Here is a 26,964-nt window from a genome sequence, read left to right as displayed (position 1 = left end):
GTAAAGGAGAAACATGGCAGAAAATGTGTTTGTTTTGTGGCTGAAATGATGGAGGTCATGTGTGTGCAAATGTAAAGGGAAACATGGACATCACACACCCATACAAACTGCACATGCAAGGAATTGAAGTGGTCCTCTCCCTAGCCTATAAATACATCCACCCTTCACCATAAATACATCCACCCTGTCACATGCAAACTCAGCTTTGTAGAAATCACGGGCAGTTTGTCGAAATACCGATTCCAGATATCGAAGAGGCACTTACTTTTCCAGACCTGTCACATGCACACTCAGCCTTGCGGAAATTACAAGCAATCTGCCGAAGATCTCTTGTGAAGTAGAAAGCACGTGAAGTTTACTATTAAATCATCCAACGGTTGCTGACAAGAATGAAAGAATAGTACCGGTTATTAATTCCTATAAATGTCACCCTTCACCCTTCATTGTAAGGCAGGCATACATAACCCTTCTTCTTCACCAAGAATGCCTTTCCAACAAACCCTCTCGAGTCACTCAGTGTTCCTTATTCCTTGGGGTACCTCTGCAAACAACTCATCCAAAGCAAAAGTATTTCATATCATGAAGGTTGAAAGCAAGAGTATCTCATATCATGCTTTCTCTCTGTCCTTCTCCTTGTCGTTGTTTTGGGACAAGGAGAAAGAGAGCAATCAGCCAGCACTAGGTCCCAATCTTCCGATCTGTAACCGACTGCCTGGAACCCCTTCCTGATTGCTTACCTAGACTTGCTCTCGAGTACTCATCTTCATCATTTTATGCTTTCTCTTCGTCTACCACATCTGCCTAGGGAACAGATAAGCGAAGTGAAAATGATACCTCGAAGCATATGGAGACAATTTGACAATTCATCATCAACTAGGGACAAGGAGAAAGAAAGCAAGAGGTGGGCACTTGGGAAGATTGAAGAAAGAAACAGATCAACACCTCTACCTCGTGTCTGCCCGCCGTGCAGAAGAAACAAGCAGAGAAGAATGCAGACTGCACAATCAAATCAACCCAGCAAAAGGAGTCTGATTTGAAACCAAGGAACTCTCATATTCCTCGCTCAGAATTCCAAACCAGTTCGAGATCAAAGTTGTGGAAAGATAACAAGATCATCTATCTCCAAAACCAGATTTGCGTTCTTAAACTTTACTCTGTCTAATTTTTACTTTGCCATACTTGTCATCTTTATTCATTGTTTGTTTGTGTGAGTTTATGCTTCAAACATTGAGGACAATGTTTGATTTAAGTGTGAGGGGGGTAACCATTGTTTTGCATAAAATTCTTTGCATGAAATTCCTAGGAGTTTATCACCCATTACTTCTAGTGTTGTTCCATACTGTTTTAAGTGTTTTTAAGCTGTTTTGGAGTGTTTCAGTGTGTTTTGACATAAAAATCCGAAAATCTCATAAAAATTTGAAAAATTGTTTTGAAAAACCCAAAAAGAGTTGTTTTTGTATGTTTATTTGTGTCTTAGGGTACCTTCCAACTCAATGATGAGGATATGGTTTTTAATTGCATGACTGTTAAAGAGAGTTATAAACATGGATGAAAATTTGATTTACTCTTTGGTGTATGCTTGGTTGTGGTTATAATTTATGAATTCACATGCAATCATAAAGGAAAAATCAGTTTTGTAACATGCTTGAAAGAAGGAACTCAAATGTACGCTACAACCTTGTGAGACTTGAGCCTAAACGTTTATTTGGAGAGTGAATAATCTGTGCATCATTATTTTCTAAAGTCGTTGCATGATCTCATTATTCTTTGCTTGGTTACTACTTAGAAGACGTTTCATCAGTTAGTTCCAAATGCTAGAACTCATGCCTATTTCATTCAAAGCATGTTATTGATTTGCATAATACATATTCAAGATGAAGTTGTGTAGTGACCACCACAGCCAAATTGTCGTGCCCTATTTCATTATGTGTTTAAGTTTAACCCCGTTGAGCCTTGTGTAGCCTATGTTCTTTGTTAACCCACACTATCCTCACATAACCTAGATTAGGACCATCCATACCCTTGTTCTTGAAGCATAGTAAAACATAATTTAGAAGGAATTCCTTTTGTTGAACTTTTGCAGAAAAAACAAGTGTGGGGGAAGTGATTCTTGTGTGTGTGTGTGACAAAGTCCTTAATAAGGCACGGGTAGAAAAGAAAAAAGAAAAAAAAAACATTCGTGGAAAATAGAATGAAAAGAAGAAAAGTTGTGAAAAGGAGCCCTAAGTGTTGCATAAATCTTCCCTTTGTGTTTAAAAGTTAATTTCTGCATTATTAAGTGAATTCCAAGCGTCTATTTCATTACTTTGCTTGCTATTGCTTTCAGAACGTTTGTTATCCTTATCCTTTCTTTGTTAGCCATTACCCTTAAACCCTGTTACAACCCCTAACTTCATCTTGAGTGTCATGCGTTTCAATATGTGGAGTTTGGAATTGGTATGAGCATATGGTGTCACTGGTTCTTGCATCTAAGTAGTAGCATTCCATTCATGAGATCATATCTAAACATGCTTAATAACTCTAGAAAATCGCTTTCTTTGTTATACATATATGTGAGTGTTCGTTTTCATGTTTACATCAATCTTCTCACATATAACTAGTGTAGGGTGTGTAGTCAGAAAATGTGTGAAAATAGAGAGTATCTTGTAAGGAATTGAGCAAATTCTTTAAGGCATGTTACTACATTCAAAACATCGTTGTAATTGGTTAAATGTGAACTAGTAAGTGGTGAATGTGATTAAGTATGTGCTCTAATGTGAAGATAACTAAAATCTGTGGGAATAATGATTTTTAACATATCATGTGCGTTGGAAATCCCTGAGGCAAACGTTGGAAGGTTTAGGTTGTGTTTTGTTTTCTTTATTTTGCTTGAGGACTAGCAAAAGCTAAGTGTGGGGGTATTTGATAAGCTCATATTTATATATATTTTACATAAAATTCACTTGCCTTTTCTTAGTTAGTTCCTTATATTTTTGAGCTATTTACTATGTTTTTGTGTTTTGTGTGATTTATCAAGCAAAGAAAAGAAAAATAGCACAAGTGAGATATTATGTAACAAATTCGTCAAAACTGCCTGTGCAGATTAGCTGACTTTGGAAGCATGTTACGAACAGCTCAGAATGAATGAGAAAATTAGCCTTATATGCTTGGAAAGCTACGGATGTCTATTTTCTGGAGAAATTTACGGATTGTTAATATCATTTTTCTAGAAGAAGTTATGGGCATTGTAACACTGAAAGGTTCAAAAAAGGGCTAAGCAGATTTGGCTAATAAAATGAGAAAGTAAAGGCACTTGTTTTGTGTTTTGCTTTGTCATCAACACTCAGCAGCAAATCGGGTTATGATTGCACTCATTTGGCTTTGGAGCAAGTGGAAATGCACAGCTAGAAAGAGAAGGCACGGCACATGCAAAAGAGAAACATGGACAGCTACACACATGCAAACTGCACAGGTTGGAGGGCATACACACACTCTACATGGACAGCACAAACACAACAAAGGAAAGACACACACATGGGTAGAAAATGGGTTGATTTGTGGCTGAAATGATGAAGAACATGTGTGTAAATGTAAAGGAGAAACATGGCAGAAAATGGGTTGATTTGTGGCTGAAATGATGGAGGTCATGTGTGTGCAAATGTAAAGGGAAACATGGACATCACACACACATACAAACTGCACATGCAAGGAATTGAAGTGGTCCTCTCCTTAACCTATAAATACATCCACCATTCCCCTTCCTAAGGACAATCTTGATCCATCAAAAGAGCTTCATTCACAAACCCAATTTCCTTGCCGTGACCTCCATCCATTCATCTAGCCATACTACATCTCACCAATCCATACACTTTCATCTCTTAGTCGTGAAAATCCATTCCATCCATATATCCATACACATCCTAGACACTTGTGCTACAACAAGGTGGTGAAAACAAAGGTCCTTGGCGTTTCAAGCTTGGAACTTTGGAGCGTTTTAGGTGTACTTCGTTCTTGCTTTCAATGTCTACTTTGTTATTTTCTAATTTTGTTGCAATTAAGAGTGGCTAAACCCCTATTTAGTTAGGGGGAAGTTTGAAGCCATGAACATGCTTGAGATTTGAATTGATTTCTTCCAATTGTGATTTGATAAGTTGTGATTGCAATTCAATTATCTATTTTATTCATAACTGATTCTTGTATGTTTATTAAGGATGCATACTTAGTTTTCATGCATGAATTAGATGCTAGAATATAAATGAGTTTCACCTAATCGTTACAAGTTTATATTCATGAGTAGTGAAGGTTGTTTATCACAATCGCGTTAATTGAATTCTTGGCAATTGTATCATGCATTCATAGTTATAATTGTCTTGTCAACACTTATGATTTTCATTGAACGTAATGATCTCTGATTGTATCTCTATTATGCATTCATATAGGGGACTTTTAGAGAATGATTTGGGTTGTCGCATGCATCCATCCAATTCAATGAGTAAAGGAAAATTTGAGGGTTAATTTGTGCATCACGGTTAATCTGGGGTGTTGAGCATCATAGTTTATTGAAAAGCAATTGGAAATCAATTCATGTACAAGTGTGTCATGTGCGAAGAACGGACCTCTAACTAATCCATCCATCATCTCATTTCTTAAATTCGCTTTACAATCTGTCTAATTTTATAAGTTGTTTGTTTGTTTCGAATTCATCAAAACCAAAATACCCCTTTTACTTTGTTGTTTCAAAGTGTTAAAGTTCTATTTCGTTAGTGTTTTTGAGTGTTTTGATTCAAGTCAAAACCCAAATTTCTTCCAAAGTTGTGTTAGAGTCAAATCTGCCCAGTAAGTGTTTTTATGCAATTTTGAGTGTTTTTAAGTTATTTTGCGTCTTTAGAATCTGTTTTGAGTCCTTTGAGTCTATTCAAACGTTTTTAACTTTGTTTTTATGTCTTTGAGTTAGTTTAGAGGTTTTAGCAAGCCCTCCTAATCCTCGGTTTAGAACGATCCCTACTTGCATTTATACTACAATTTGACAACAAGAGGGTTTAATTTGAGTGCTTAACTTTCATCGCATCATTGTCGAGGGGGATGTGCTTAAGCCCGTAAGGGAGTCACCTAAGGAATAAACCAAACTTCTGTGATTGGAGATCCCATGAAGGAAGTTCAATGTGGTAGAAACAATCCATATTGCATGACTCATTATAGCACTCATATTATAATGAAGATATCCATGAGATATTCTTTCGCTCATCCCTAGGACTTTAGTGCTATTTTATGTGACGTTAGGAAGGGTATTAACCCTGAATGAGTTTCGAGGCAGGCAATCTCCCGTAGGGTACATGTCACATGTACTCTTGGAGAACTCACCTAAGTGAGAGTAGTTGTGAGGCTGCAACTGTGAGGATTGGGCTGTTCTCTAATAACTCTCATGAGAATCAAGATTAAGCACATGACCATAAATAGTGCTAACCCGCGCCAAGTTTTTTATCAATACCATGTGTGTTACAATTAGTATTATGGTCAAAAGGAGTTTAGTTCAAGACATAGTTCACTATGATTCCTTCAGATGAAAGTTGTGAACACAAAGTGTAGGTTCAAGTCCAAAAGACAGCTACACCTATTGCATGGTATACAAGTTGCCCAAATTTCTTCCATTCATATCTATATATTTACTTCTTCTACATTTCTATGGAGTTTTGAATCTTGTGGGGGATTGTTGATTATTTAATTTATTTTCTTAAAGATTCAAAACTTTATTTATTAATATTTTAAATAAAAAATATGAAGAGTCATATTCATTAGAGAAGTCATATCTTTGATCAAGGGGCATGTAGAGTTTTATAAATAGCGAACTCCTCAAACAGAACAAAGAAGTTAACATAGATTCAAATGTCTTCCTCCTCTCCCTACTACACTCATATATAATCCTTATTATTTTCCTACTCATCTTGATAATCAATGGGCAATTGATCACTACTTGGCACCCCGTCTATTGTAATCGTGCTTATGGATTAGACACTCTGTGAGATTCAAAGGTTGTATCTTGGAGTTGTAGATAGCCATTATAACTGGCACGTAAGGAGACGTCTACGACTTTAGGACAATGACAACACGCATGTCTTGATATCACAGTCTAGATCATTCTTTACCTTTTCCTTTTTACTATTTTATTTATTGATATATGTGTTTGGTGCATTTGGGTATTATCTAATTGATTGAACTTACATGTGAATTAGGATCATAATCATTTATATTATCCAACATATAATTGTGGTACAATTACATGATAAGAATAGCATTATTGTTTATGAATATATGTGATGTCTCCCAATTATTTGATGGTCAATCTATTACAAGAATCATGCATGGTTGTAGGTTAATTAATATTCTTCTATATATAGAACTACACACCAGTGTGCTAATAAGCTAACTTGATAACTATTTGGATTTCTATTTAGAAAGATATGTTCATCAATCCAAGCCCTTTAATCGATTTCTAATTTCTGGGTCAAATATTTATTGAAAACTCAAGATCAATTCAATTAATATATATAGGTATGCATTAGCCGGCAATAACATGCTTTTAAAGGCTCAAGGTAATCATTATCTTGAATACTAGATGATTCAAAACTCCAAAATACTCTAAAACAAAACTTTCGAACACTCTAATGCTTTAGCACGTTCAATCACATTTATTAAACATAGGCCTGTTTATATCAACTATATTTTCTCTCAAGTGAGGCATATATAGATAGATAGAGATATATATATTATATATGGCCCGTTCATAATCATTTATGTCTCGAGATACTAACTTAGCTAGATGCTAATGTTTTTTTTTAATCTTACATATATTAAAATAAAGGAAATTTTAACAAAACACTTCTGGTACTGTTCATTTTAAATGAAAATAACATTTTTACTTTAAAAAGTTACTCCTGGTACTATTCACTTACAACACATTTTTGTTCTTTTAATTAAAACTCAAAGTTTTCAAGTCATTTTCATTAGTTTTTCTTAAAATAAAAGGTTAAATGGGCACCTGTTTATAACCGTGAGTTATACTCATAATCGTCCATTTAAATTTCACGGGTAAATGGTTATATCCATAATTGTTTATTTATCTAAACGATTACTCATAACCATAACCGTGAGTTTTAAATGGACGGTAACCACAGTTACCCATAACCGTGGGTATTTTGCCCATCCCTACTCATAACCCTCTAACCAACACAACGGTTCTACTATTCCACCAACAAAACACCCTTCTTCTTCTTCCTCACAATGTCCATCAGCTTTTATTCAAACCAAGAGAAAGAAGCAGACCTTCACTACGGAGACTTGTGAGTCTGGTCTAATCGTGACAGAAAAATCAAATCTCCGCCACCAAAGCCATGGCTTGGTATCTCAGGTCGTGGCCTTCATCTACCGTCAATGACCAGGACAATGACGATCTAGAATTCTGATTCGATTTCGCCGCCTCATACGCTTCTTGCCGAAGAAGAGGACTCGTGCCATTGGGGTCGCCGGATAAGAGAAGCCATGGTTGCCATTGCATGGAAGATGCTCAGATTTGTTGGAGAAAAGACGAAAGGGTTTGTTTGGTCACGTGATTAATAAGAGAAGAGTATGTTTGGGTACTTGATTATAAAACTTAAACATCAACATTTATCCTAATTTTAGGGGTGTGCTATCCACACACCCTGTTATACTTCTCACATACCTTTAATAATTTTTGTTCGTTGATTTTCTTCAATTTATCCGATCCGACAGCGAAAAATAAAAAATGTGTGTGAGAAATAAAATAGGATATGTGGATATCACATCCCTAATTTTATTGGAGTGGGCCACATTGTTTGGTGAGCAAAATGGGTACCGACTAATCAATACCTAAGTATTATCCTTTTTGAAAAGTTGCAGTTCTCCAAGTCAGGTTGTGTCTGACAACCATTGCAATTCTCAAAGCTAGGTTGCGTCTAACAACCACGATTGGCTTACAAAGGTTGCGAACGAGAATCCATATGTCAAAAGATGGTTCAAATAGAATCCTATAATTTCCATTCACTTATTAGAAATTAAACTTTTAATATTTAATTTTCTCAAACAATTTCAAGTTCTAAAGACTTTTGAACTTTTTGAGTCGTGGTGGAGATCACTTTCTGGACGAATTTGGTGCATGTTTGCGTTTGTATTTTTTGTATCCCACTTTGAAGTTTGTATTGATTTGAAAGTTTACTAATTTCTCGCTGATGTGGAGATTGTTGTGATTTACATCAAAATTAGGATGATACAGAAATTGGGTTTGTGTCACCCATTTTGTTTTGGTATCTTATTTGGATTTGGATTTGACTTCGTAGTTGTATTCTTTGCTTGGTGGTGAGATTTTGTTAATTACCTATTTGATTAGTATTTGGATTACTTCCAACTAGGATTAGAATTCTCATGGTAACCTAAGCCATATGCACTATAAATAAGACCTTAGGGTTAGTTTATTTTGTGTGTCGTCACCATTGGTTTAGAGAGTTTTCTCTAATTGGGTTTTAGGGTGGAGCTCACCTTTTGGAGTCATGAGTGTGTGGCAAACTCATGACTCATTCTTTTGGAAATTTGGTGAGAATCCATTTGTGAGTTAGAGAATAATTTAGAAGAATCTTCTTCGTTTATTATGGGTTCTCTACTTGTTTGGTTTAAGGTTTGTAATTTGTGAGAATTGAGTTTTGAGAGTTAAACACTATTTTGTAAACTCCATTTGTTTAGTGAAAATCCTCGTCGTGCTTCGCCTGTCGCCCGTGGACGTTGGCTTATGTTAAACCACGTAAATCTCTTGTGTTATTTTGAGATTGTTTGTTCTAACTTTCGTCTACAATGTTGATATTTGGTATTTTATTAGAATTCGCTGTCATTTGCGCATAAAAGTACAACAAAGTTTCCACCATAAAATCAATTGGCAATATGGGAAATAATCCATCTTACTTGTATAAGTTCATGCAAGGTCCCTCCTCTCATCAATATGGAAATCATTCTCAACACACCCCTCACATATAGTGATTTCAAGCCATCACGTGGACAACACAATAAGGTGACATAGAGCGTGTGTGGTTGTTTGACTTCACACATACTCTAATACTATGAAGAAAGTTGGGGTTCCACCTAGGGGTGGGCACTTGGAACCGAAATTTAGGAACTCTAACATTGCAAAGAATTTGTAAATTAAGGTATGACATTGTAAAGTTTAAAACATGACATATAAAATTGTGGTGCGACCTATAGATGTCATGTTTTAATTAATTGTTTGTTAAAGTCCATATAGACGCAACCACACAAGAATTTCATCTTTTTCTAGTCTTGGACATAATATCAAATTTCGATATCATTACTCCTCTCTCTCTCGATGACCTCAGTGCTCTCGATGCTCACATCGCCTCTCGGTCTCAGCAGAAACTTTGCAAATCCTTCCCCTTCACAGAAGCTCTACACATCAGTCGGCCTCAGGCCCTCACCCTCAACTCTGCAAATCGTTCCCCTCCGGTTCGTTCCAACTATATTTGGTTAGAATATACATATGTTCCCCATGCCTACAACCCAAAAGCTCTAGACACATTCATGATAGATTATGACAATGGCCCCCGTCACAATATCCCAATATGTATGTAGGAGCACTACTAGAAGAGGAATTTTGTAGTGAATTAGCATAGAGGAAATTCTTTAAACACCATGGCTCATCACGTCTCTAACTTTACCAGAAACTGTTTGAAATTGTCTTATTCATCGATAGGTGTAAATTTAAAACTGTATATTTTTTTCTTAAGAACCATACCGAAATCGTTTGAAACCACTTCAAACTGAACCAAACAGTTTGCTTTCATTTCGGTTTTGGCCAGTGTTCTAAAAAACGGTTGAGGCGGCCACCTCAGCGGCGGCTGGGCGCTAGGTTATTAGGCGGCGCAAGTCGGCCGCTTGGGCGGTTTGTAAGGACGTTGGGCGGACGCCCGGACGGTTTAGCGGCAAGAGAGAAAGAGACAGCGCACCATGCAAGTAGGAGGAGCGAGGGAGGCCGCTACGGGATTGATTGGAGGAATCTGAATGGGAAGAAGAGGCGCAAAAATGGATCTGCAATTGCAGAAATGGTTGAATGGTTGACGGCGATAGCTTTTAGAAGCTTTATCAAGCTTTAGACTTTACTAGCATTCATGCCCGCGCGATGCTGCGGGTTCATCAATAGTGACATTATTTTTTCAGTAGGACATGACATTTTAATTACATAATAGAAAATGATAGAAGACAAAAATTGTAAAAATGAAGTTGATCAAAAGATTAACAGCAATAAACTACTCATTATTCGAAATATACATGAAAGTTGTCATTCACATGATCCAAATGGTAGTTAATGCAGAGGACAAAACAGAAGGAAACAAATGTTATAGCAGCTAAGTTGAATAATTGCAGCAAGCAAACAAATAGAAGACTTAAAAATTGGAAATGAAAGCAGGTAACATTGAGTTTTAATAACCGAAAAGGGACCTCATTTAAGCAGCTCCACAGCAGCATTTAATCTTGGATGATGAGCTGCAAAAACAGAAAAGAAAACACAAATTAAACTAAAAATATAGAATTTAACACTAATCCAAGGATTAAATATTAAATATCAAATATAAAGTCATTAGAATTAGAAATCCAAACAATAAGCAAATCACAATACCAATTTGATTTTATATGAGAAGAATGAATATGTATAAATTGAATATCAATCATATATATATATAGACTAACCTAAATAGAAACAGTCAAATTAAAAATTAAGATCAAAAGACTGATCACACACTCTATTCATCTAAATAAACCTAAGGGTTATTATTCACCCCCTGCTTCAGCTCAAGTTCAGAGGCACTATTTGAATGTGTTAGGCACCCAGAAAATGAAACAAAAAATCGTAACTTTCCTAGAAAATTTTACTTCTTTCTTTGACTGATTACCCGCTTTCACTCACTTCAATCCTCTACGAACCCATAATTTTTTCAATCCTGGGATCCCTAAAAAAATCACCATAATATAAATTTCTTTGCTAAAGAATAGGAAAGCAAAAAAAACCTAAAAACAACAAAATAAAAACCTCATGAACAAAATTGTTGAATATAAAAAAATAATTGGCAAAAGCAAGGAAATAAATAAGGAAAATAGGTTTTGGTTCCGAAGCTCACCAATTTGATCCTCTCAGCAACGACCAATTCGAATCAGTAATGTGAAAACACCAAAATTTTGATAATTGAATCTCCAGGTCAGCGACCCAAGGAGCAGAACCAAGGCACAGAAAATTGATTTAAGCCGGTTTCTACCGTTGGACACACACGGACAAAGCCAGAATCAGAGAGGCAATACAAATCGAGAGACAACAGTGGAATGAAAAACAAAAATCCACTAGATAAACTCGAAACAGAGATCTGATCGACGATGCTTTCAAGGGTTTGAGAGGAACAGAGCAGGCCGTAATCGGCGAGGCACCACAAACTGAGATCGATAAAGGATAAGGTCGAGAAGAACAGAACATAGATCTAGATCTGTGAGAAGGCAAGGGAAAGCAAGAAAAAAAAATGGAAAACACTCGGTCCAAATAGAGAGCATCCATCGACGACAAACGCGTGGAAGTAATGGACAAAAGCGTCTTTTAAATGTGGGAAGAAGCAGCAAAACGGCTAAGCAAAGAAAAAATCAGGGGTATTTCCGCCATTTTACTATTGCTGAACAGTGTCATCATCAACTGAGTTTTAGTATATATAATTTAGGGTTTGTATTAAGCAAGTAACAAACTGACAAAAACAAGAATAAAGGCCCATCTTTCATTTTATTAATGATAATAATAGGCCCAACAAAACTTATGGGCTTAGAAAATGATACAAAACTAACATAAGGTGTCTAAAATTTTAGATATATACTTACCTATATATATTCTTGTTTAAAATAACATTTTATTCAAGGTTTATTTATATATTATATAGTAAATTTAGTTAATTTTATATGATATACCTAAATCCGCCTAGGCCCCGCCTAGGTGCTAGGCCTCTACCCACCGTCTGACTAGCGCCTAGATTTTTTTAGAACCTTGGTTTTGGCTTCAAACCTGACTAAAACGAACCACAAAAAATTTAGTTTCGGTTTCACTCAAAATTGCACCAAATCGAACTGTGCCTACCCCTAGTTCTACCATAAAACTAATTTGACAATACATGGAGTAGTTGGCTTACTTATAAGCCATGAAATGTCTCTCCTTCTATCAATGTAGGGTTCATTCTCAATAATAGTAATTGACTGAGTGCTTTTCCACCCTGTAAATGAATTGTTTGCACAATTGGTATTAAAAATTTATTTTTTAAAATTAATAGAAAGATAATATTATTTTAAATTTCAAGTATTTATAGGAAAATTTTTAATTTTTTAATTTTTCTATATTTTTAATATTAATTTTTTTTGCAATCCAACAACCCAGGTTGTGCCTCCTAGGCATAGCACATCCGTGGAACTTTTTAAGGAAAACTAATGAAAATGGCTTGAAAACTTTGAGTTTTAATGATAAGGACAAAATAAAGGGTAAAGTGAATAGTACCAGGATTGACTTTTTAGTGTAAAAATATGGTTTTTCGTTAAAGTAAACAGTACCGGGTGCTTTTCGTTAAAGTTCTCAACTTTTTATGATTTGTTTTTTTAAATTTAACCCTAAAAGGAGGGATTAATATGGACAATTGGATAATATGTCCATTATAAATCCAACGGCCCACAGCATGCCAGTGTAATAGTAGTTGGTTTTGAATCCAAATTTTTTTAGCGTTGTAAATCTAACGGTCCAAATCTTTTACCGTTGGAAATCCAACACATAGAAATAGGCCACGTTGCCCCTGTGATTGCAAGAATGGCCCCAAAAAAAATATATATATAATTAAACATAACTAAGCATGACATCAGATTCAGATCCACTCAGAATTGACTGGGTGGCTAGTTTGGCAAAATTGGGCCCACCAATTGCCTTAATTTTAGAGCTGGGCTGATGCTTGCTTTTCAAAATTTGAGCAATATTGCCCAATTGCCTATAGGGTGGAACTGCTCTTAAGCAATTAGGGTTTTAGCTAAAAAAAAAAGTAAAATTTTGAAAACTCATGTATACAATTGAGTTATAAAATTGTTAAAATGAGGAAATAAAAAATAGTAAAATAATAAAAATTTCACTAATTTACCTTATCCCTTTTGATCCCTTTTGAGTGAAACTTTTAGTAAGGCAAATCCTGATGGCAAATTGATACATCAACCATCGAAGTACAAATTTACCTTAAATAATTTGCCTAGTACCTTGGAGATGTTCGGTAGAGAATACTTGTATTGGTATGTTCAATCTCTAATTGAAAAACGGTAGAATATGTAAAAAAGAAAAGCAAAAGCACAATGTTTATTACAAAAAAGAAAATTTGATACATAGAAAACAAAGCAATCTCATCTGCACGAACAGCTTAATATGATCACTGGATTCAATCCCTAGAAAATCGTCCATTACAATTAACTAGGCCTTGCTCTTGACACAAACTATACGGTAAATGGAACCTTACTTGACCTTCACAAAGTAAAAAATCGAACAAAAAAAAAGGGAGAAAAAGGATCTGGTTTAGTTGATTACTCATCGTAGAAGGTGTCAACAAACTTGCTCTTGATCCATTTAAAACTGTTGCGGAACGACGACTTGAACTTACCTTCTGTGGCATACATGTTGTAAGATGCCACCCTCTTCCTTCTCTCCAGCTCTGGATTGCCAGATGTTGAAGACAAGTCGTCAGCCTTGCCGTAGCTGACAGGACCATTGAAGCTATATGATTTCGACCGGTCCTCAAATCCAAGTTGGACCTCCTTGTAGTTGCTCGAGTAGCACCCGGAAAATGATTTGCTCTTCTCCATTAAAGAACGGACTTGCTCAGGGAGAGGGAGATCTTACAAGAGTACCTTTTCAAGTTCCAAATACATATGCAGCATGAGAAACTCAATATATATAACAGCCAAGTGTGGTATGTATGGGCTATGACATGCCTTACTTGATAATTAAAGAATTGAATATTGTGCGCAGGACAAAATATGGTGGCAGACAATTAAGAATATTACAGGAGCTAATTGCTTACATAATATATTACGGAATATTCCATAATATTACAAGCATCGAGCATTATACATCCACAAAGAAAAACGAAATTTGGATGCCTTTAACTTGTATATTGCTTCCGATAAGAAAAAAAATTATAGATTCTGTGTTTTTACTGTGCATATAGCTATTCGAAAATCGAAGGTTGTAATTAATAATTCACAAAAAGAAAGCAACAATTATTCTTAGTGGAGAAGTTTGGCGATACCATAGTTGGAGTAGGTACTCTGATCTGCTCTGCTCATGGAGTGAAATGGAATCATGAGAGAGGGCACACTGGTGGACCTCCTCCTACTATTCAATAGATTAAAGCCACTTGTGATGTGTCATTTGGGTATCAATTAATGGTGGGGACAAACAAGTGTGATTGTGGCCTGGTGGAGGTTGAACCCACAAGACTTTTGGAAAGAAGCTCAATGGCACCATAATTTTCGTAGAGGTGGAGAAGCCCACACGGGCCATTTGCATTTTAGAATATTCTCAATTTACTTGGGGTTAAAAAAACACTTTCGATCCTCAAAGGTCGCATGGTCAGAACAACGAAGTAAATAGCCGCATTTCAATTTTGAGTTTGACTTGAATGGTTTTCTAGAGTTGGTACTAAATTAAACTGACTGGTAAATACAGTATGCAACTTGTAATTGATCCAAAAAGAACATTTTGCTAAAAGATATGGCTCCGCTGCAGAATAAATTGTAGATAAAGAGGCAGCATATGCGTACCTTATTTTGTCCAGATAAATGATATTCAACGCCGGAAAAAATCAGCACCATCCTCAATATCATCAGTTTTGATGCACCCACTTTGTGCCATAAGTATTCTGTACACTCTCTTGGAACAAACGTCACCTAATCTTCTGTCATCACCAAGTAAACCTTCTGTTGTCAAGTCCTTGAGCAGAAATTCCTTTTCATGAACCTATACATAGAAGTAATTAGAACTGAAAATATTCATTGTTCGACGTAGGGAGTACACTGAGTCAACAAGCTGAAAGGCCACACTCAGGAAAAAATACAAGACAAAACAATGTTGAGTTCTGCCTTGATATTAGCTATGTGCGTACTGAATTGCTGATAGATGTAAGCATGCCTTGTGAAGCATGGGATATATCATATATGTAAACAAATATCAATCTTGTAATGATAACAATTAACATTGCATACTTAACCTCCAAGTTGTTGTCTCTACAAACTCTATCAAAGCCATTTTTTTCCATTTTTGTTTTAAGAGACAACAAAGAAAATGATTTTCACAATGACATAGAAATGACCATTCAATAATCGAAAGGGCTTTCCATATGTAAGCCTATGATAAAATTATATTGTATATTGGATGGTTGTATTACAGTTAATTCTCAAGCAAATATATATCACAATGAAAAAACATATTGCTCCGTTGTCATATTGCAGGCTCTCAAGGAAACATAATAATCATTCATTTTATTAGAAATATATGCTTGGCTTAAGTGTAGCAATGGCCCCTGAACTTCTAGACGAGTTACATTTTGGTTCCTCAACTAGCTCCTGGAGTCCTACTACTGTGCCTAATGACATATAACTCCTTCCGTTAATCCTTCTGTTTTCTCATAAAATATGGGGACAAATGAGTAATTTCACCTCACATTGTAAACCAATCAATACACTCAAGAGAAAAATCAGTCAACCCTAAGCTCGAACTTTTCCCTTCCCCATCCCAATCAAGAATAATTATTCTAAAAGGAATTTTCCTGGAATGCTTTGACAAATGATGTACAAAGAGAAGCAAGTAGTCTAACTCTATGGCAAAATTTTCCCTCCATCCTCCTTACCCAAACTTCTCTCACCTAGTTAAACCTAAAGTTAGCCCAAATCCTTTTAAATCTGTTTGGTAAATGAGAGGATGGTGACTTTTAGTTCCTTTACACAATGTTTTGATTAGGGATTTCCATTTGGATGAGGGAAATAAACATGGAATCTCGACAAAACTCAAAATAATTAAGAGACATACCCATTTCCCTCTTTTGATTCATAATCAGATAGATTTAGAAGTTTTGTGTGGAAAGAAAAAAAGAAACTTGGAATTTGAAAGTAATAAATCTCAACTTTAAGATCCATATAAACAATTGTCATTTATAATTCCACAAGGTTAGAGAACCCATACATGCCCACCACCACTGCTGCAGCCACCAACCCTGCAACTATCATCACCGTCTCGGTGCCCGCCACCACCTCTACTACCTCCAAACTTCCGTGACCATCATCTGCACTCCCGGCAATGCTGCCACCACCACAGTACTACCACCACTAGTCCATGACCATCACCTACACTCCCACCCCACTCGTTGGCACCACCACCTCTTGTTTTCCTACTACCACCATTACCTGCACTACCACCACTAAACCCACCAGCACATTTTCCAACTACCACCTCTCTTTTATTAATTGGCATATTAAATTTTGTATTTAAGTAAGAAACTTTACCAATTCGAGGAAATTAAATGCCCTACAAGGACACTACCAATGAACTACTCAAGCACTACAAGCTACTACCAAAACATTAGAAATGCACCACTAAGATACTAAACAAAGGATTTCCAAAAGGACACCTATCAAAGAGTCGCTCAAAAGTTCTCTCACATATATTACGTCTAGTCATTTTTATGTTGCTCTGTCTAATTTTGGTAGTGCATTCCTAACAAATTTAGCCTCAATTCTAAGAAACATTAAAGTACCTAATCCAAATCTAGGGTTTAGAAATTGGAAGTTTCATTATAATGTATTGCATTTGTTAATATCTCGGTTTCCAAACACAGACTAGTGAAATGTAACCCAAGATTGCAGATGTTATCTTCCAAACATGCCCTTAGGGCTCCTATACAACGGAAAGGATGAGCAATGTTCAAACTTTAACTTGTTACTACTGTATTGATCTACAAATTTTTACAACGTTACTTCTCTATTAATAGGAAACAAAATTTCATTAAGAGAGCAATAGTGCAAACAATGGACAAAATGTCCACTGGAGCAAAGAACTAGATATTTCTAAACAGCATCAAAATTTTAAAAACAACAGAGAACCAGTTAAGGAACCGAAAACTCTACAAACTCCATTCCAAGTTGGAAAAAAAAATGTTGTAAAGAAATAAGTATCCTTACACTCCAAAGAGACTGAAGCAAATACATCAAAACACTTAAAGAAAAAGAGGCATATTTCACTTACTGATATATTTGGGTCCATGTAAACACTCAAAAGAGATTTCATGGTAGGGTACTTCTTCCATATAGCAATAGCAAATCGCGGTTGTACCTTAGGGATAGCTACCAAAGCTTTTAACCTGGACGAATAAAATAATTAGTAACAAAAATAAAATGCTCACAAATAAAATTGATACAAATATGAAAAACATACAAATCAAACTAATCTGTACAGAGAAGGTTTGGTTGATAACTAATAGAAGAAAAAGATTACGTGAAACTATTTCGAACTGGTGTTTGAGATCTTTATTTAAATAAGACTTATTCATAAGCATAAATTCCAGAAATCTGGTTTTAGTTTGGAAGTTCATGGTCCAATTCTGTGGGGCAATTGTTGGAGGGCTTGAAGGAAGGCAGATTGTCCCAACCAACTAGACAATTAGGTTGCAGGTCTTTCTGTATTCTCTCCACTTTAATCGTGCATGGTTCTTGTTGCCCTTTCTGTCCTAGAGTGCTGGGAACAATAATGAAAGGTCTATTTGACGGTGCTTTTAGAAGCACCAAATGCATCTTTGGCAGCGTTTGATAGAACAGTTAATAAGTGCTTTCAACTACTCCTTGAGGAAGCGATTGAATTTTCAAAATAATAATAATAATTAACAAATCTCTTATGAGCATAAGTGTTTTGTGTAGAAGCACTCCAAAACAGGCCCTACACAGTTCAGAGTTCAGACCCCTAAAAATAAGCTTCATCTTATCACTGGTTACTACTTTCATCATATGAAGCCGCAGCTTATTATTTCTTTTCACAATCCATCCTTCTCTGAATCTGCTATCTTTTTATATTCTAATTCTAGTATAATGATCAGTCTGTTAATATCATGTTACTCACCATGGGCTCTTTTTAATTGAAGTTCGGTCAATGCAGTCCTTAGGGATAAGGGATCCATTAGCATTTACATCAAGTCTCGTTAACTTCTTTCTGTAAATTCAAACAAGATGCAGAATCAGAATATTGATAAGTTAAAATATGAAAATGCAAAGGGAAAGCGAATTTTAACAAGGAAATGGAAACTACGTCAAGTGATAATACAATCATTTTCTACGTAATTAAGGGCTCATTTGGATGGTGGTTTAAGAGAGTTGAAGCGCTTCCTAATGAGTAAAAGCACTTCCATTTCGAAATTGATATCATGGAATTAATCCTCAACAATTAGTACGAATTCATTGACAAAATCCACTTGCAAAAGTTCCATAGAAATTAATATTTCAATGGAATTGAAGAAGGCCACATGAAAAATGGAAAACCATTAGAAGAAATTGAAGAAAGATTGCCTAGATTCACTATGGGTGGTGCGAGACTGGTTATTGGGGAGAAGAGGAAGATATATGTTTATTTGTTTTTTGATGAATTGTATATATTTTAAGTATATTTATTGGACAAGAAATTACATTGCAATTTGCAGCAGCAAATTTGGAAGGGGAGGAAAAAATTGGATCCGTTGCTTTAGTTTTCTGCTGGAGGTTGGTGTTCAAAGTTCAAACAGAGACAGGTTATAAAAAACTTGCACACTAAATCAGAAACCTTGATTTTTCAAAAAAAAATCAGAAACCTTGATGATTTACATCAACCTTTCTCATGTTTTTCAAATGAACAGTGCATATCATTATGATATGAGATGAAGTTGATGCATATCTGGTACAAAGAAAGAGAGAGGAGCTCCTTGGAAAATAATGTCCTTAACTTATCACCATACTTTAGTATCAAAAGCACTTTTGTGCAATGTAGAAGCACCTATTTAGTTGCTTCCAAACAACACACTGCTTTTTTGTAGAAGCCTACAAAAAAGTGCTACTGACAAAAAGCGCTAGTGAGAAAAAGCACTTTTTAGAGTGGCAAATCCAAACAAGCCCTAAAAATAGAGCGAAAAACAAGTGATAAGTTGGAACATGAGTGAAGCTCTGTGATCCTTGGACAGAATTTTTTAGAGGAGATGAGTGTGTATAATTAATGTATAATGCATTTAGAAAATCTTGAGGCCAGAAAACTTGTATTTGGTGGGAAATAGATTTTAACAGCACACTTAAACCGTAACAAGGTTCTGAGTTCAGTAGAAAAGTAAAAGCATCAAATACCTAAATTGGCAAGATGACAGGCTGCATGTTAAACCAACAACATGTTCAGCAAGTTCAGCCTCATCTGCGCACTGCCTGGAGTGTACTTTATAAAAATTAGTGGTCAATTTTGCCAGCACCTGTTCGAAAGGAATAGAGGTCAAAATACTATGAATTTAAAGATTCACTGTCAGAAAGTATTAATGTCTTATAAACCCAAGTGTTAGTATTCCAACCTCCTCAACAGGTGGGCGTCTCCAGCTATTATGAATTGTTGGGTTCTTGTACAGTTCTTGTTCCCTAACATTGTAAAAAAGGAAAAAACTCAATGTGATGCAGCATTACACCCTCCGTATGCACGAATCCAAGAAGTAAAATTATTGTAAGGTGGAGAATAGCTATTGCAACTGCCATGCCATCACAAACAATAAATTTTATAGATCACAATTAAAAAACAGTAAATTTTATAGATCAAAAATAAAAAAAGACATAAGATCTTACAAAATATTGTTGCATGCTTATCACAAACACATTTTAAGAATTTCTATGGATAACACAAATGAAGGCATGTTAATAAAGCTAAACATTCTATAATTTGTTTAAAAAGTACACCAATCTGAATGGAAACACAATAAAATAGAGTAACTTTTTTTAACATCACAGGTTGTTTTATTGATGTGATATTTAACGGGTAATCATAATAAAATGATGATACCCAACAAGGATATAAATTCTCTCCAGTTGAAATGAAGAAAATAAAGTGTATCCTTTCTGATAATCTGTTCTTTTACTTATCAATTGCTCCTATTTGAATAGAATGGCAATTACTTACTGAAGGGGATAAGAACACTTCAGACGCATAATCAACTATGTTGAGCTACCATCCAAATGATTAGTGAACTCAAGTTTACCACTTTTGTGTTTCTTCTCTTACAAAAATAAAACAAAAACAGTCCATGTCTGTCACCTTTCATTTCATACGATGTAGAAATCAGCGTCCAAGTTATAATATAGTTTCTGTACTCCACTGAATTTCGCATGTTCTAATGAATTAACTAAATAGATAATGAGAAAGAAAAACAAATAAGTATGCTCACAGGGCAGGGCACTGGCCAAGCGAAAGCAACAGTATATAACATTAGTAAATCATCCATAGACTAATTATCTAAATCATGTTCACCGTTCATTTTTATTTTCATTTTTCGATACATGAAAATTTCAGTGCAATATCTTTAGCTAGGTAAAATTCTAATACAAGATACAGTACATATTATTAGCAATCTCTCACCTTTTCTTAATGTATGCCATCAACCTGTTTGTAAGACAACACACTGTATAAGATGGATATTGACTTCGAACACTAAGAACATGATCCAAAAGAGATTCATTGATGACAACATTACAAAATTCTTCAGCTTCATACACAAGCAACATGTATTGAATTTCTGTTTCTTTGGGCGAAAGCTGCAATTAGATATTCAGGTTAATAGATGTATAATATTATGCTAATACATGGACGAATTGGATGCATAAAAAAATAAATTCTAATTCCTTTATTTAGCGCAAAAAATAATATTTTGTCATAAACTTTAACAAGACGTGTAAAGGCATCCTCTGAATAATTAATCTGAGAGGCAGGAAGCTCATGAAATCCTTAAAGAATGATCTTGACCTAGCCACTCACATAACCCATGAAGATGCAACACAACAGTAGTCAATCATTATATCATAGACCTTTGGTAGCGACTCGTGAGTCTTCCAGCAATACACAATATAACACCCACAATTATCCTTTAATGATGTGGTTTCTATTTTTATACAATAATTGAAGTGGCCTAATTTTATGATCCATTAAGCTACAAAGGCTAATAATGTTGAACCACACAGAAGTTATTTGAAGAAAAATTCCAGCTAGTTTTGCTTTTATGAATCCCACTAGAGTCCGAGGTAATATGATAACACTACAACTAATACGATAGCTTATTACCTGTGAAAGATGTTCTGGAACAGTCATGGTCCAGACAATTGATCTTTCAATTGGATTTGATGTTATACGATATGTTAACCCTTTTTCAGCAAACCTTGTAAGCAAATTTCCTACAAAACAGTTTAAAAAGGTATCAGCTACCAGATATAAAAGCACATGCAAAGTACTTCAGCAGAAACGAGGAATGACACCAGACCTCCAACTGACCCCAACTCCACAACTTTAGAATCAATCTCAGCCACGATGGATTTTAAGGCAAACTTCCCTTTTTCCCACTTTTGCTTTTCTTTTTGGATTTTTTTCATCTCTGCTGCTTCAGCTTTCAGAGCTTCTTTCTGCAACTTCTCTTCCTGTTTTTCATGGATATCCATCAGCTTATTGTTCTGTTAGAAAAAATAAAGTTCAAATCATAATAACAACTTACTAGCTTCTTGAGCTTCTTTTCCTCCATTAAGCGTGTCCGTTCCTCTTTTGCCAGCTTCTTTCTTTCTGTTGCTTCTTTTGTTGTATTTTCATTATCAGTAACAACTTTAGTTTTTCTTCTCGGTTTTGTAATGTTGCCCATCTGATCCATTATATTTTCTTTCTCAGCATAATCAAGTACCTAATCTCGGCATGTCATTACATTGAGGATAAATACCCAATTGAAGGTGTGAAATAGCAGCAAAGAAGTGAAACACCTTCATATAAAATAAGAAATGCAAAAAAGTGAACCTTTTGTTAGGTTTTGGCTCGTCAATTAGTGTCCTTTTCTGTTTAGGATTGTTTTAGGGAAAAAAAAAGGTGCACCTATTCTTCTCCTAAAAGGGCTTGGAAAGAATCTTAGTTTCCTTATCCAATTTAGATTAGACATCCTAGAAGTCTATTTGGAATTGGAAAGGAAGTCTAATTTCCTATTCCACTTAGAATAGGAATTATAATCTGTAAAGGACATGTAAAGTGCACCCTATGCCTATAAATAGGGTGCGGCAAGGCTTACGAGAAAAACTGTGATAGCCGAGACAAGTGAGAGAGACTAGTTCTAGGGTTTGCAAAAGTTCTGTAATCTCTATTATTAATCAAAGGAGCGGTGATTTCTCTACCTAGAGAAATCACAACTGGACATAGGCAAAAGTTCTGCCAAACCAGTATAAGTCTTGTGTGTTTTCTAGTTTTCTCTATTTTGCTCAGTTTTAGTCTATTGCCGTTGGTTACATTAAAGAACAAGGTCTAGTGGGCATTTTCAATACCTTTATGGCTGGTCATGGAGATTCTACACACATAATAATTGGATTCAAAGAGCAAGGCCCACTCAAAAGAAGAGATTTGAAACACATCCAGTTTCTGATTAGAAGATAACTGGACTAATATCTTCTAATGTGAATTGTCATCCATTGGAAACTGCAGGATGAAACTTTCACCATTCCTATCTGAAATGTCTTCCTCAATCAGTTTTTTATCCAAATCAGAAAGAATCTGAAATTCATCAAGTTTCTGATTGAAAGATAAATAACTACTCGAGTAATGTCTCATGTTTATTATTAGGTGTTACTTCATAGAACTTTTCCTCATCTTTCCTAACATGGGACTTTACTCACTTCACTTCTTACAAGCTTTGTACCATTTGGAACCATGTATTGTCTAAATTCTTGAAAATATAATGCCTCACACAGAGATTATACCCCCAAAAAAAAAAAAAAAAACATGAGTAACAAGAGGCAAGTCTCTGACCAAACAAACATAATTATTAAACAAGAAAGGTGAGGCTGTCAATTGCACAAACAGAAATTATAACATCTGACCTTAATTAGGAACACAAGCCAAAGGTGTTGCTTACTCCACAACCGTTCAATAATCTTTAGGGGATAAAAGTTACCACAATGAATCAGGTCAAAATACCTGATCAATATCATCTTGCAAAGTTGGTTGTGAAGAATTCCCCTCAGACATATGTGCTAGATCATCTCCTGATAAGAATGTAAATAGGTGTCCATATTAGAAGGAAAGCATCTTCCAGAGAGTGGAATCATTTTGTTGAATATTTTCACACTCAAAACCAATAAATAAAGGTCATCCCTCAACCCTGATCAAAGGAACTCCAGATACAACATTAACATACCAAGAGGATATGTGGACTCGACAAAACTAAACCTCCAATCTAAGTCCTCCACCACACCAAAGCCACTAGTGATCGATTCATTCTCTTTCTCCTTTTGCTTTCCACGACCACTTTCAGGTTCATTATCAGATTCCAAACATATCAATCCATTAACACCTGAATATAAACAAAAGACCAGTGAAGTCAATGTGTATCGGTACGAAAAGGAAAAGTCTAATATTGACAAGTAAATAAAGATTTCAACATTAATACTCAAACCTTCAGCAACCAAAGTGAGGAATCACAAAACAAGTGACATATTTCACATAATCCATAAAACCCTTTCAACATTAATCCTCACGCAGTTCCTCCAAACTGCCAAAACCCTTTCTCTCTGACACGAAATCCCTAAAATCCAAGTCCATTTGATCATAAGCTTTTCTGGCCAAAACACTTTTTTCTAACCATCTTTTGAACCAGTTTTATATTGTGCTAAAACTCGAGGATTCACCATCTTTTAATTCCAGCATTTTCAGAGAAACAGAAATCAAAACTAATTCCACTTGATCCGAACAGAACAGTAAAACGCACCAATTACTTGAAGCAAAACAGTAAAAAAACTAATTCAAAAATAAAATTATCACAAGAAGCAATGGATAAGGAATTATATTAAACAAAAAGCAAAGTAAACATTTCCAATAGCAATGAAATCAACCAACCAGGGAAGTTGTGATCGGAGTCTGAAACCCTAGATTGGAAGTCAGAAGGGGCTTTCGTGCATTTCACAATTGCGAGATCAGACATGGGGGTCTCCGGGACGACGATAGGTGTGGAGGTGGGGCGGGGCTTCTGTGGGGTAGGGTCGTCGTCGAGGACGAGAACCGTAGGGTTTGGGTTCGGGTTCGGGTTCGGGTTCGGGTTTGGATTTAGGTCTGGTTCAGTTCGGCGTTTCTTACAGTGGAACAGTTGGAATGGGGATGAATCTTCTTCGTCGGAGAGGACGATTGGCTCCGACATGGTGATCGGAAATGAACGGAGTACGGAAACCCAGGCGGAGTCGACTCCCAACGAGACAGTGAGGTCGGGTTTTGGTTACGCCGCCTCTGCTTTGAATAAGCGCGGGATTGTGTTCCTGAAATCAACACGGTTCTTTTTCTACTTTTTTTTTTTTTTTTTTTGGAGCAAGTCTCAAAATTTGGGTTCTATTCCACCCCCAAAACACCAACTCTTGGGTCAAAATGAGGTTTATGTGTTTAAAATTTATAAATTGGACAAATTTCGACTTGGATTTGGGCTTAAGATTAGTGGTGTGGGCTACATGTGAGAGTGAAAATCCAGCGTTGAAGCTCAAACGTCCAGCATTTATTCACGCACGTGCCAAGAGCTGCAACAGGCCAACCCCACCCACATGGGCTTGTCACCCACTTGTCTGTTGTAATAATAATCCCAACAGCTCTTTTTTCTAATCATACGACCACAATTTAAATGGGTCATTGGTTAGCCAGCGTTGAAGCCCAAATATCCACACAAATATCACTTTTCTCCTACAATTCTTCATATTTTTCTTTCTACCATCTTCCAAAACCATTTTCTTCCCATTTCCAAATTTTTCAAGATAACAAAAGATCATATTAGAGGTTGTAATTGGTCATATGAGGAAGATGTTGCTTTGTGCTTGGCATGGATTTGTATTAGCGAAGATGGTATCGTTGGCATGAATCAAAATAAAAAGATTTTGTGGGCTAAAATCGTTGATAAGTTTAATGAAAACTCCAAAATCGCCCAAAGGGAAGTTGGTAGTGTTTACGATTAGTGGAAGGTTATCAACAAAGCGTGCTCTTTATGGAAGGGAAGCTTGGAGAGAGTCGTGGTTAACATGGCTAGTGGAAAAAGCGTCGTAGAAGTGATGAGTGTCTTTGTTGATATTTTATTTTGTCATGTACATAATCTTATTTTGCAACTAATTGTATTTATGTATTCCTTGCATAGGGTGAGAAAGAAATGGTGATTTACAAGACTAGAACTACGCCCAAAAATCAAGCTTTTAAGTTTCACCATGCTTGGGACGTCCTCAAGGATTGTCCAAGGTGGGGAACCAATGCAGACCAACAATGGGGAAAATTATTTGGTAGTGAAGCCGGAAGCACAAATGTTATCATTGAATGTGTTTAGTGACCCCAACTTCTTCTTTTGCAAGACCCCCGAGAAGAGATAAGCAAAAACAAGCAAAAAGAAAAGGGAAGATGTAAGATCGGGTTAGTGTAACGATTTCTTCTGGATTTGCAAAATTGACCGAAAGCCATAGCTTTTGGGAGGAAGAACTGACCAAATACTCTTTATGGAAGGGAAGCTTGGAGAGAGACGTGGTTAACATGGCTAGTGGAAAAAGCGTCGTAGAAGTGATGAGTGTCTTTGTTGATATTTTATTTTGTCATGTACATAATCTTATTTTGCAACTAATTGTATTTATGTATTCCTTGCATAGGGTGAGAAAGAAATGGTGATTTACAAGACAAGAACTACGCCCAAAAATCAAGCTTTTAAGTTTCACCATGCTTGAGACGTCCTCAAGGATTGTCCAAGGTGGGGAACCAATGCAAACCAACAATGGGGAAAATTATTTGGTAGTGAAGCCGGAAGCACAAATGTTATCATTGAATGTGTTTAGTGACCCCAACTTCTTCTTTTGCAAGACCTCCGGGAAGAGATAAGCAAAAACAAGCAAAGAGAAAAGGGAAGATGTAAGATCGGGTTAGTGTAACGATTTCTTCTGGATTTGCAAAATTGACCGAAAGCCATAGCTTTTGGGAGGAAGAACTGACCAAATACTCTTTATGGAAGGGAAGCTTGGAGAGAGACGTGGTTAACATGGCTAGTGGAAAAAGCGTCGTAGAAGTGATGAGTGTCTTTGTTGATATTTTATTTTGTCATGTACATAATCTTATTTTGCAACTAATTGTATTTATGTATTCCTTGCATAGGGTGAGAAAGAAATGGTGATTTACAAGACAAGAACTACGCCCAAAAATCAAGCTTTTAAGTTTCACCATGCTTGAGACGTCCTCAAGGATTGTCCAAGGTGGGGAACCAATGCAAACCAACAATGGGGAAAATTATTTGGTAGTGAAGCCGGAAGCACAAATGTTATCATTGAATGTGTTTAGTGACCCCAACTTCTTCTTTTGCAAGACCTCCGGGAAGAGATAAGCAAAAACAAGCAAAGAGAAAAGGGAAGATGTAAGATCGGGTTAGTGTAACGATTTCTTCTGGATTTGCAAAATTGACCGAAAGCCATAGCTTTTGGGAGGAAGAACTGACCAAATACTCTTGGCATTTGAGAAGCAAGTAGAAATGGAGCAAGAAAGGTTCAATTTTGATATGATGAGGGAGGACCTCAACAAATACACTACAAATAGGAAGAAGTTCTTCCATGATAAGCAAAAGGAAATTATGCAAAAGAATGCCACAA

At 36.0% G+C, this 26,964-nt stretch overlaps 1 protein-coding gene and 1 long non-coding RNA gene across 4 annotated transcripts; both read right to left on the bottom strand.

Moving 5' to 3' along the window:
* Positions 1 to 10,261: 10,261 nt before the first annotated feature.
* Positions 10,262 to 13,625, bottom strand: LOC126604738 (uncharacterized). 2 transcript variants are annotated; one of them, XR_007616728.1, is made up of 3 exons: positions 12,213 to 12,227; positions 11,172 to 12,092; positions 10,262 to 10,539 (listed from the first exon to the last, which is right to left on the bottom strand). It is a non-coding gene; the product is annotated as an uncharacterized LOC126604738 (long non-coding RNA). The 2 variants fall into 2 exon arrangements; XR_007616727.1 differs by having other exon boundaries at positions 11,172 to 13,625.
* A 179-nt stretch (positions 13,626 to 13,804) lies between these two features.
* On the bottom strand, positions 13,805 to 24,690 carry LOC126604737 (crossover junction endonuclease EME1B). Of its 2 annotated transcripts, none has more exons than XM_050272042.1 (13): positions 24,215 to 24,690; positions 23,517 to 23,672; positions 23,297 to 23,364; positions 21,843 to 21,983; positions 21,615 to 21,768; positions 21,419 to 21,528; positions 20,720 to 20,895; positions 19,668 to 19,731; positions 19,453 to 19,571; positions 18,209 to 18,298; positions 17,342 to 17,456; positions 14,866 to 15,061; positions 13,805 to 13,950 (listed from the first exon to the last, which is right to left on the bottom strand). In XM_050272042.1, exons 1-12 carry the CDS (start codon positions 24,510 to 24,512, stop codon positions 14,891 to 14,893), a joined length of 1,662 nt encoding a protein of 553 aa, XP_050127999.1. In that variant the 5' UTR covers positions 24,513 to 24,690; the 3' UTR covers positions 13,805 to 13,950; positions 14,866 to 14,890. The 2 variants fall into 2 exon arrangements, with proteins under 2 accessions (XP_050127999.1, XP_050127998.1); XM_050272041.1 differs by having other exon boundaries at positions 21,843 to 22,022; positions 24,215 to 24,684.
* Positions 24,691 to 26,964: the final 2,274 nt, after the last annotated feature.

Source organism: Malus sylvestris, chromosome 15, assembly GCF_916048215.2.
Source record: "Malus sylvestris chromosome 15, drMalSylv7.2, whole genome shotgun sequence".
Taxonomy (NCBI): domain Eukaryota; kingdom Viridiplantae; phylum Streptophyta; class Magnoliopsida; order Rosales; family Rosaceae; genus Malus; species Malus sylvestris.
The sequence above is the reverse complement of the archived record's forward strand: the minus strand, read 5'-3'. Positions and strand labels throughout refer to the sequence as shown.